At 41.0% G+C, this 12,558-nt stretch overlaps 1 protein-coding gene across 2 annotated transcripts; it reads right to left on the bottom strand.

The window, feature by feature from the left end:
* Nucleotides 1–1,211: 1,211 nt before the first annotated feature.
* LOC132983546 (cysteine-rich venom protein) lies at nt 1,212–8,160 on the bottom strand. Of its 2 annotated transcripts, XM_061049890.1 has the most exons (8): nt 8,011–8,160; nt 7,694–7,780; nt 5,444–5,544; nt 4,598–4,688; nt 4,119–4,255; nt 2,325–2,410; nt 2,099–2,181; nt 1,212–1,465 (listed from the first exon to the last, which is right to left on the bottom strand). In XM_061049890.1, exons 1-8 carry the CDS (start codon nt 8,108–8,110, stop codon nt 1,332–1,334), a joined length of 819 nt encoding a protein of 272 aa, XP_060905873.1. In that variant the 5' UTR covers nt 8,111–8,160; the 3' UTR covers nt 1,212–1,331. The 2 variants fall into 2 exon arrangements, with proteins under 2 accessions (XP_060905873.1, XP_060905874.1); XM_061049891.1 differs by lacking the exons at nt 7,694–7,780; nt 8,011–8,160 and adding an exon at nt 5,856–6,475.
* Nucleotides 8,161–12,558: the final 4,398 nt, after the last annotated feature.

Below are 12,558 nucleotides of genomic sequence, written 5' to 3' on the forward strand. Positions count from 1 at the left end.
ACTTTTAAACTAACAAACCTGGTGAAAATAATGAGTTTTAGTAATACAATATTTCTCCTTGTTCTGCCCTATATCATTCCTAACATCTTCTTTGGTGTTTAGTCAATATGCTTGCTGCTGCGGTCAGCTATAATCTCTCTGAAGGGCTCACATGACTTTTTTGTTTTTATCAGTTTGGAGTCACATTGTGTGTCCGCTCTTCCTCTTTATGAGGACAGCACACAGTGACAATGAACTTATCCTCATGGTGAAGTAATAACATTCACAGAACAACTGCCTCTCGTGATGCTGAAAGAGGTTTCTTCTGAAAATAGATCTGTCACATATGAGATTAGATGAACAGATTCACCACAAATGATCAATTCATGGAGGGTGAGAAGATCCCTGAAACAGGAGTCCCACATTGTAGAGTGTGTGTGTGTAACATGTAGTTCATATAGATTTATATTCTAGCATTCTCCTTCAGAGGGAGAGAGAGAGAGAGTAGAGGTTTGACACTGTTCTACATGATTAAATGCAGTTTATTCACAGGCCACTGGATCAGATCAAGGCAGATAAGCACATTGTGAGATACCGGAGAAGGAGGTCCGCTGACTTGTACAACAGTGCCATCTGCTGGTGTGCAGAGGTTAATGAGCTTTTGGTTATTGTGCTGCATATTTTCTTTGTGGATTCCCTTTGACAGCTCACTGATTCATACTTATTTTCAAACCAACATTTTAATATCTGGGGCAATTGTTTCCAATCTTTTTGGTCTGTGATTCCTTAAAACAGGTTTCCCTATCAGGGGAAGATCTCAGGAGGGCGCGAGGCTCTGCCTGCCTGCTGAAATTTATACAAAGGTCTTTTGGTAAGGACAAGTGTGTAGACATATTCTGATATGTTTTTTATACATTTTTTGTAAGAAATTATCAAAAGATTTTCATGGGTCCTGTGGGTGGGGGGCTCAGCTTTTCTGAAATACAAGTTGGTGAGGCTCCAGACCCTTACTTACTTACTAACTTACTCAATACAATAAAATATGTATATTATCAGCCATAAAAAAAACAACATGCACATTTTACTTTCTGATGATTCTTTATTGTATGATAATGTCAAGGATGAACATTCTTGATTGCATTATATTGCACAATGTCTTCATTGTGCTTTCATAACTCTACAATTCCTGAAGCTGAGATGGAGATATGTCCCTAAATACGTCCCGCCTTGTGTAGGTTAGACATTTATATTCTCAAATGAACCTCTGACAGAAGGCAAGCAAAGGGGACACCTATTTGTCTTATGGGCACATGTTCATTTGCTTGCGTCAAAGGCATCTGAAGGGCTTACTTTTAATATTTGGGAATGATTTTGTTGGAGCATTTGCATGAAGCAGGACATTCTTCACTCAGCTGTTGGTCACATACAGTCACTTCTGTCGGGGATGGACAGTCCCTGTACTTGTTGACGTAAGGACAAGGGTTGGCTGAAACGAAACAGAAATGATTTTTTTTTTTTTTTTTGCCAGACAAGGAAACCACAATATGTGTCTTAGGGCGTTTTCACATTAGACACGATTGCTCCCCCCTCCCCGGTTGGTCTACGTTCAAATTTCTAACATCGTTCTCTGCCCGAGTACACTTGGTATGTACTGTATATAGTCCGAAACAGCAGCTGGCAGTATGCACATAGTTGATTTGCAAATCTGCCAAGAAGCAGAACGAAGAAGAAGCAACCATGGCCACCACTTGCAGGCTGAGTAAATACTGTTATCTGTGGATGTTTCTGTTCTTTCAGAGACGCCACCCTCAACCCTCCTCCTAACAAAATGCTTTCGTGCAGCTCAGAGGATGAATTGGGCTCGTGATGCGCGGTTACGACGGTGTCATATAGCGGTCCACTTCCTTGTTTGAGCACCGATGCGTTCACATCTCCCACTAATTGTCCTTGAGAACACATGAATCATACCCGAGACCCCCCTCTTCGAGTGGAATCGGGCACAGTACACGAGTATGGTACGAGTTCATACTGTTCAAATGAACCGGTCTTTCAGGTCAAGCGTACTCATATGAAGGCCCGGTTCCCTAATGTGAAACCACTCTTAAAGTCTGTGACTTACTGCAGAGGTTGTCCACACAGTCATTAGGACAGGAGGCACAGGGGGTTCCAAACTTATAAGGCTCAGTGTTCATGAAGTTTCCTCTGTGAAACAAATCAAAAAGTTAAATTTTTTCGACCAACTTCACATGACAAACCACTGATACATTACTGAATACTTTCTAAACCAGCGTCAAACTCCTCAGGACAAAAACATGGTCATGTGTTGTTTCATGGGTGTCACATACGCTCGGTAATACTGGCAGGCATACAGGTAGACGTCATTGCAGAGTGCAACTCCACAGCCAACTTTGTAGGAACTGAACCACACCACCTGATGACACACACAAAACAAAGGGTCAGCATTTCATTGTGACTTTATTTAAAGAATTACTCATGCATGATGTTTGTTCAGACACATTCATGTTTTGTCTTAAGATCGTTATTTAATCTCACTCCTAAGTACGGTGGCCAGCAAGTCTGAACAGCTGAAACAACGACGTGCATTAGGAAGAACGTGCAGCAAAAATCTGAAACGATACAGTAGTAATTGAAAAGCAAATGAAAAAGTCTGAAACAAATGTAAGGACTGAAACGCGCTGGAAAAATAAGTCCATTAATATCAAAAGTACTGCAAATACATGAATGATGCAGCTGCAAATCCAGTCTTTAATGGAAGTGCTCCGGACATGTGGGCGCTCAGTGGAACAGTTTATTATTGACCAGTGGGAGTGAGGGAGACGAGGAAGAGAACGTTTTGTTTAGATGGGAAAGAAGCATAGTTTGACAACAGAGAGTAACGTTGATCGTGTTTTTACAAACATCTTCATACACTCTGTAATGAAGATACATGCCTCTTATCACATGGGCCCAAAATACACACATGCACAAACACGACCTATGGACATGTATTAATGGAAAGATGTCAGAGTGGTGCTACTACACCAGAGCTGCTGGGGGTTAATGCCTTGCTCATGGGCACCTTGGCAGTACTCAGGAAGTGACATGGCACCTCATCAGCCACCAGACCAACTTCCTGACCAACTTCAATACTTTGGTACGCACCGGGACTTGGACTGATGACTCTCTGGTTTCCAACCCAAGTCCCTACAGACTCAGCTATTGCAGCTTAATGCAGCTAGGATATTTAAAGCGATTCCTGCCTGGACTTGCACACCAGGGATGAGACAGCTGAGCAAGTGTTCCCTCCGGGCAGAGCCCAAGCACTAGCTGCAGTGCTAACTCAGCCACGTTGCACCCCCCTTTACGGGACACAGGTCATTTGGGCTTTGCCCCGTTGGGAGGCTGGCGTTATAAGGAATGCAGGAGGGAGATGTGACCGTTACCCCTGAGACCAAATGAATCCAGTTTGACTTTAGAGAAGAGGGTAGCGCGGGGTTTTTGCCAGGTTTGCCTCGAGGCATCCAGGCTGCTCTCACAGAACTCTAAGGTCTTCCCTGTCTTCTAGAGGAAGGGTTTATTACCAGACCACATAGCAATAAAAGACACTGTAGCAGAGTGGACCATGTATACTGTGCAAAAACACAACTTAATAATATGTGAAAAAGTCACCCACATAGCTTTGAGAGATGCTTTCTGATGGACCAACAGCTCTGCTAAATTAGCTGCGTAGCTAACAGTACTGTCAGCTCTAATCCCTTATGTCAGGTGTTTTTAATTTCTGGGCCAAATTTGGGGAGTCATGGCCTGCAGTCCCCACATCACTGAGATTGAACCCCAAAAATAAACCAAAACAATTAGCTCAAACGCTCTGTTTGACGGAAGGGAACTGCAAAGTGAGCTACTGATCATGTCATAATCACCACCTGTAACCCTCTTCTATAACAGCACTTTTTGGTTGTTTTCAGATATTGATTATAGCTGCTTTATTATTTTTAAGCAAGAAGGTATTGAGACAGATACATAAATGTGTAACTGGTTAAAGATTCTCCCACAAAGAAAACAACTGTGTTTCTCTTGTAGAAAATACAACATGTTTCTACCAACACGTTAATGTTACCGAGGCAACAGCTAAGGTTTACCTGCGTGTAATGACCAGTAATGTTGGTGGCGCCTTCAGGATACTGGTAGAGTTGCACCTCAGCGTGCCAGGCATTGATGACTTCCGTCCATGAGTACGGCACGGCTGAGTAGAACATATTCTCGCCACATTCATATCCTACTCAATGAAGAAAAACATGTGACAGCACAAGTTCTACACAGTATTTATGTCCCACTTGATTAAACTATTTAGATAAAGCAGGGTTCATTAAAAACCCCTCATGATGATTAGCTACAGGATGATAACTTATCTTACTCAGTGTAATTTGTTATTAAAAGAATATATAACGACTGCAGATAAGATAAGGCTCACTGTGATTGGTCACAAGGTCAGTCAGTTCACAGTGAACCCTAAGTCTGACATTATCTCTGAGGGATTAGTTAAATTCATGACATTTGAAAAGTAAAAGACTAATGGAATCAAAATAGTAAGAGCGGGGATAAACAATGTGGAAAGTACCATCCAGCAGGCGGGTGCTGGGTTTGCCATGAGCCAGAATACATTGGTCAACCCAGGCCTGAGAGTTGACTCTCAGATCCTCACTGTGGCTCTGGAATACAGAAACAAAATCCAAAGAAATCAGGAGTTTCATTTCCAACGCAGAGGGAAAACATCCGTTCGTTTACAAGATAGTGGTTTCGATAACCCGATCATTGTTTTTAGCGGTAAGAATCCCTGATAGAATCTTTCAAAATATATGTTCCACTCCAGCCCTTGAAATATGCCGAGGTTGTGATTGAAGTGGCCTTCCCCTTTGAGGCCAAATACCTAAACCCAATTCCAGTACAAACAGAGAGATTTAACTTTTTGCTTTTGAGCAGAAACCTTACGCCTCCAGCTTTCTAATAATGTGGGAAAGGAAATAAATCATCTTTATTCTCTGTGGACTAACAGACTTTTTGACTGCATACTATGTAGTTGTAAAGTTGCTAACATTGAATTAGAGGATGTGATTTCAGTGAAAGAAAATGCAGAAGTTTTAAGCACAAGAACTTCATTGTATATCCAGGATGATATTCATTTTTGACAAGATTTCTTATTTATTTTTTTGGCACTCATTCATCATTTCTAACATGCCAGATTATGGTTTTGGACTACAGTTGAAGTTCTCTTCCTTATAGGTTGACTCAGCTCACTCATCAAACTACACAAAAAGCTGTTTGTGCTTTTTATGATTTCTCTAAGCATTGTGCACAAGAGCTCATCAGCCTTATTGGTTTTCCTTCAGAGGAAACAACATTTGCTTGGGATTAAGACAAATATTTTCTGATCCATCTTTATTGAGCTGTAGGAAGCAGGATTTACCATCATCAGCATGTCTGAGGCAGTGGGCTGGACGGCTCTCCTGAAGGCATTATGCAGGTCAACGATCTCGTCCTGTACTGCTTTGTATTCTGTGCAAATGTCTACACACACAAATACACACACACATACACAGCAATGCACACACACACACACTTAAAACCAGTAAGTCAACACCAGATTAAGGACATAATAAAGAGTGATATTTACTCTGGAGGCTTAATTTCATCGAGTATATGACTCACAAACACATCCTGGTTTAATTACTCTCAAAATGGCTCGACATAACAGAACACAAAAGGATTGAGACAAATCCCATAATCTTACTGAGAGTCTTATTGGGTGGTCTTAATGCTTGAAGATATATTACCTCTGTTAAGATAAACAAGGCTGTTGTACTAAATTTAGCTCTTACTTTGCTGTGGACACACCGTGGACGCAGACCGCAGAGGAGTGCATTTGAAAAGAGAAGAATTTTTCATCAGTAAAGCAGAAGTTTAACTGGGAATATAACAACAAATACAAAATTAAACATAAACAAGTTTCAATATGTACAATCAGGAGAATAAAGGCAAGGGGACAGTCAAATACAAAACCACAGCAGACAAGTTAACTAATCAATTAAACATTTAAAGGTAAAGAAAGAGTGTAAAATGAGTGCTTCATCAAAACCTAAAGTGACCTAAATGGAAGTAAGGAAACTTGTCTGGAAAAGGGACACCAAAGCCGTTTTCACATATGCACTCTGTATAAAATCTAGATAATTACGGGAGGACTGCTCCGCAGATTCTCCCGACCTGGCTGTTCACATATGTTCCTCACAGAGGGAGACTATCCCTGACAGACGGGAGGGGGGGCAGGGGGTCTCCTGAGGTGAGACGTGATGTAAAAAAACAACGCTGAAGTAGCGGACGAAGGTCCGGGAAATATTCAGACTTTTTCAGGAGATTTCTGCTAATGTGAAAACTGTACAAGTGTTAATGTCTGAGTCAGACCCTGAAAGGAGCTTGGCAAGTGTCTGGTGACGATTCCATCCATGGGTCTTGATCTGGCTCAGATGAAAGGATAGGCAAAGGGGTTGGGTGCTATGTGAGCCGAGTAGGCAAACATGGGGACCTAGGTATGCAGACCCCTGGAAGCGAAGACTTGTAGGTGGAATAACACCTCTTTGGAAGGAATAGGAGTTGATGTGGTAGTTGTAGCGTTACCAGCTAGATATAGTTGGGCTAACGTCCACACAAGTGCAAATGGTCAGGATGAGGATCTGCACCTCCCAGTCTGAGGTCATGGTTTCCTGCTGGAAAATGGTGAATTGCTCCCTCCGGTAAGTAAGAGGAGCGAGTCTTTGACCCAAGTGAAGGAATTCAAGTATTTCAAGGACTTGTTCACAACAGCAAAATGTATTGTGGGATTGATTGGTGGATTGGTGCAGCATCAGGGATGGACCAGTTTTTAAGTGGAAGAAATTGCAGGGATGGATGGATGGATGGATGGATGGACAGACAGATGACTGGATGGACAGATGGATGGACGGATGGACAGATGGATGGACAGACGAATGCATGGAAAAACAGACGGATGGACGGACAGACGGATGGATGGACAGACAGACGGATGGATGGACGGACAGACGGATGGATGGACAGACAGATGGATGGAAAAACAGACGGATGGACGGACGGACGGATGGATGGACAGACGGATGCATGGAAAAACAGACGGATGGACGGACGGACGGATGGATGGACAGACGGATGCATGGAAAAACAGACGGATGGACGGACGGACGGATGGATGGATGGAAATTCTGATGTTGTCTAAATTAACACTACAATAGTTAGTTGCCCAAAATGTGATGAATATCGAATTCAACTTCTTTGCTCCGTAGTACAGTATGATTAAATCAGTATTAAATATTTTAGCTGTCATTTTCAAACATTGATAAGCTAACATATAAGCATTTAAACTGTATTTATTACATTGCAAATGTCCCAACTCCAGATTAGTGTCTATAAAGTTTTACTTGCTCATCACAGATTTTACATGCAAAACTTTGAAATCTATTACAAGACAAAATGTTAAAACAAATACAGAATGTTTTGTTTTTTGTAGCTTACTCCAGTCTAAGACATAACACACCTATAATATAAATTACTGTATTTCCTGAAACATACTTTTTTACTTTTTAAAAATCTATAATGTAGAGTTTCCTATTTAAACTTCCTATAATAGTCAAAATGATTCAACCCTTACTCACCAAAACACAGTCGGAGTGCACTTGACGCAGTGTCAAGATGCAAATCAAAAGAGCAAACATTTTTCTGGTGTTGAAAAAGATTTCTGTGTACACAAGGGATTTGAACAAAGAAATATCACCGATAAGAATCACTACAACAAATTTACAAAACCTTGACACATCTTGTTAAAGTATTTGTTTTTGATTTGAATCAAATGTTCATCAAATAGACGAATCATGGGAAAAGCATGCATGTAAACAAAGCAGATGTAAAGCAAAGTAATAAAAATACCAAGGAGAGCCATTTAATAAACCTCTGAACTGGGCGACTTACCTGTGTCTTCGGTTGGGTGAGGTGAGTTGGCACTATTTCCTCTCTCTCTCTTTTTATAGATACAGCTCAGGTACTCACCACAGTCGTTGACATAACACATTCCCCTTCAGTCGCTAATGATGCAGCAAAAAAAGCATAACGCAGTACTACTCAGGGTTGGGCACAATGGACACTGGACAAAAACAAGTCTATCAAACGACACTGACAAGGCTTTTTTTTTCTTCAAAATGGGGTAACTGAACGAGTAAACATGAATTGTTCGGCCCTTGGGTGTAGTGAATACCTGATGTATTGGCTTAAGTTTACACAGTTTAGAATGGGAAGGCGTTTGAGGTCAATGTAAATAAAAGACATGGAGCAGAGCTAGATTAAAAGATATAGCTGTATTGTCCTGTATGTAAATAGATTAAAGTCATACAGCTTATTTAGGATGAAGACACACCCAGTGCTTACTCTGACAATAAACCAAACATGCCATGTGATTCTGACCAGCATGTTAGAGGACAGCAAAATATAATTTTTTTTACCATTTCTTTCAGATTTTAATTATGAATAACCAGAGAAGCAGATCTGTATGAGGCCAAGTGTCTTCAAGATCATCAACCAGTCCAGTTGCCTTTGCATCAAGCTTCGCAAGTATGGTCATTGTTTTTATCTTATTAAGACCAAATATTGTCTTTCAATAGTAGCACACGCTCAAATTTTGTTTACATTACATTATCATTATTTGATCATATCAAACTGGAATTTTTTTTCTTAAAAACCATCAGACTTTGCTATGAAAGCCATTATTGTTTATATTAAAATCTTTAGTTATGTTGGATGTTAAACAACGCTGTTTTATGCCTTCATAATCGTATAGAATGAGTTTGTAATAGCTGTGCTAACCAGAATTTTTTTATTTTTTTATCTTTGTACATGATATCACCACATATACATCATTTATTATTGTATATTCTAAAAGGTAAAAGTTTTAAAAGATAAAATAACTCTTTAAAGGCACAGTATGTACTGTAGATTCCACCACCAGGGAGCTCTCAATCAAAACAAAAGATAACGTTGGGGCTGGCGGGGAATCATGGGAGTGATTCTCTTTTCTACATATCAACTACAGTCTGATGTTGAATAGCCTCTGGGAGCGATGGCCAACTTCTGGATACTTCTGGTGTATTGAAGAAGATCCTTTGGATCGAAACATTGTCATTAATAAAGTTGCTCACTGGCAGCTGAACAGTGTGCGGACCTTTCTCTTGTTTCTGCAGTTTATACTTTTTTTTGTCCTGTACCTGTGTGCAATTTGCCTGGATGTGCGCACGCTACTCTTTTTTCTTTTTTTGGACTTCTGGTGTAGCCATCATTTAGGGATATATGACTTCCAGCCATGGCCTGCAGCTATGACGGTCCAACGAGCAACTTGAGAGGCGGAAATGGAGTTTGAGAGACGACTTCTCAGAGCGAATCGTCAGCTGCTTTTGCATGCCGATATCTGTTCCCTGATATTTATTAAAGCTCAATCGGTGTTCGCTTACTGCTCATAGTATTAAGTAATGGCAGATTGCATTCTGACCCATCAGCTCTTCTGACAATTCCTACTACAAACTGAGGCCAAAACACATATAGTCCAGTCCTGCACCTATAGATTCTCCATTGTTAGCCAAATACAGATTTAAAATAATAATCAATATTAACTTGTGTTTGCACACAGGATACTTCTCTTGAGCGTACCGAGGTTTACTTTGTTGTCTGACCCAATCAATCAAGCCAAATGTCCTCCCATCACAGACTTTCTCGATCTTTATTCTTGGTCTCTTGACAGCCCGTCTGCTGGAGAGATGGAGTGCTTTCTTTTAGCGTTTACATTTGCTGAAAATGAATTTACATTGGGTTTATTGGAAAGCCCATTTTGCCTTATACAAACGACAAAAGGGACCTTGTGAGTGTGTATGAGACACCAGACAGGTGTGACTAATTGTCTAGAATTAACAAACGGGGAGTTACAATGAGCTGGACCAACACAGGCAGATAAACATTGTCATCTCTGGAGCCAAGTCACAACGTGTGGATTAAAATGAAGATATCCTGTTTAATGTAAGTCAACAGAGATAAAATGCAGCATATCTGTCAGAGCCAGGGGTGAAGGACTGGGTGGGCCCTGAGGGGTCTGGAACTGATGGGTTTGAATTGGTCTGTGAACTTTGACCAGTTTTAATAAAATATCAAACTTAAAAAACAATATGAAATCCAAAGAGGGTTTGCTGAGTGTTAAACCTTCTGCCATTCTGACTGTATGATACATGTTAAAATGGCTTTGTAAACATTCAGATATTGTTTTCTTGGCACGGACGAATGTTAGAGAACCTAGAGTACAAGCGCATGGACAGAAAACAGACAGTCAGCCTAGCAGTGTAGAAATGGAAGTGACCGAAGGAATAAGAAACAAGGAAGCAAGCGGCCGAAATGCGTTTCCTCCAGAGGGAGTCTGGGCTCAGCCTTAGAGATAGGGCGAGGAGTTCAGACATTCAGAGGGAGTTCAGAGTAGAGCCGCTACACCTTTGCATCGAAAGGAGTCAGTCGAGGTGGTTCGGGCATCTGATTAGGATGCCTTCTGGACGCCTCTCTTTGGAGGTTTTCTGGGCAAGCCCAACTGGGAGGAGACCCCGTGGGTTGACCCAGAGTTCGCTGGAGGTATTATGTATCCCGTCTGGCCTGGGAACGGCTCAGAATCTCCCCAGGAGGAGTTGGAAAATGTTGCTAGGGAGAAGGAAGTCTGGGAAGTTGGAAATCTTTTTTGCCAACTAAAGAGAGCGGAGAAAAGCACTCAAACTCAAACTGGCTGAGAGTAAAACTATTCTAATCATTGCTGTAGATGCACCGGACTGTCCTGTGTCTTTAAAAAGAAAATGAACTATTTAAAACAAAGCCATATATATATGATATAGCATACAAGCACACAGTGAAATAATGAAAAGGGGATATTAATTAAAAAATATATATAAAATGATATTTATAAATGAATCAAACTGTATTAATATATCACCTTTCAGACAAATTCAATTGCAGTTCAAAGTGTTGTTGCAGGGGAGTGGAAAAGGGATTGACGTAAGGTAGTGCACACCAATATGAATTCAATTGAATAACAATAAAATAAAGATGGATACAAATGATAATGGACAATAAATAAAAGACAGAGCAACAAAGTAAGTTTATGCTTAATTCATTAAAATGAAACAGAGACCAAGATGCTCGTTAAAACAAAAAGACACAATCACCATGAAACAATAACTGAGCTGTAACAGAAGAAATGTTTTCTGTTTAAGCTCACTGTTCGCATTGACCACTAGGGGGCACTGTCTCATCTCTAGTAGCAGAGGAGCTGTGGGAGCAGGTGATGTCCAATCACCAATCACAACTGCTCTCACATTGTATGAAACCTTGAATATAATAAACCCAGTGATTGCACAAACTTATTATTTTCAGCAGAGAATAGGCTGTAAGTTCACTTAGTGATGTGTTCTGTCTGACCTATAGTCTCGTCCAATCAGCTCTCTGAGTCCTCAGCCTCTCATGTAAGACTGAAGCTTCCACAAATACCGACATTCACAAACTCTCTGCTTGGCTGCACGTCTTTATAAATTGTCTCCGATTATCCGTCCCATTGCAGTTGTCCCTCAGTGTTCACAAAAGACACTCATCGGGATGACCTTTGTGGCTGATTTAGCAGGAAGGTCAACTTCCCCTCAAGTTACACAACATTAAACACAGAGAACAATAAAAACCATTGAAGGGAAAGATTTGGAAATTGCATCATGAAAATGTCATGTCATCACAAATGTACATTTTTTTCCCACTTCTTGGCATGTTTTCCAGCTACCTCTCAAAGCTAAAGCATGTCGGCAATTACACAGTGGGTGATCATTAGCGCCATTCAAGCCTCAGCGCCAGTCAGGATGGTTTCAGCATTTTGGCATCTGTTTGATTCCATTTGGGCTAAAGGGCCTGGAAACCAGTCGAGCTTTCACCTAACGTTACATTTCCACTTTCTTTTGTTCTTTTATCCTAACCTCAGGCTTCTCCGTGGGTGTTTCAAAGATATGACTTGCCTCAATGACCCTTTCCCCTTCCAGCGGTGAACCTTTTTTCATGTGATGGCAGAAAAATGCCCTTCCAAAATCGGATGCACGTTGCCCAGATCAAGATACGTGCTGGCAGCTTCCGCTCATGCTTCCGAGTGGGGTGATTAAAGTCTAATGGTGCTCCTGATGTGACAGAAAACAGAAGCAGGAAAGCTCCATCTTTTAAAAATGAGAGATATCATTAGTTTACAGCCTGGAGTTAGATTCTCGTGGTAAAAGTCTTGAGTGAGCGGCGCAGCGAGGGCGCTCCTTGAAAAGGCAGCTACAACCCTGGCAACGAGGGATTGAATCCGCTACCAGGCTAAAAAAAAAAGACTTTGAGAAGAGCCCCAATGTCACAATCTCTTTGTGTAGTTAGTTTAAACACAGTGCATGGAGCTCTTCAGCAGTAATAATAATGAACTCTTCAGAAAGA

Source organism: Labrus mixtus, chromosome 11 (genome assembly GCF_963584025.1).
Source record: "Labrus mixtus chromosome 11, fLabMix1.1, whole genome shotgun sequence".
Lineage (NCBI taxonomy): Eukaryota > Metazoa > Chordata > Actinopteri > Labriformes > Labridae > Labrus > Labrus mixtus.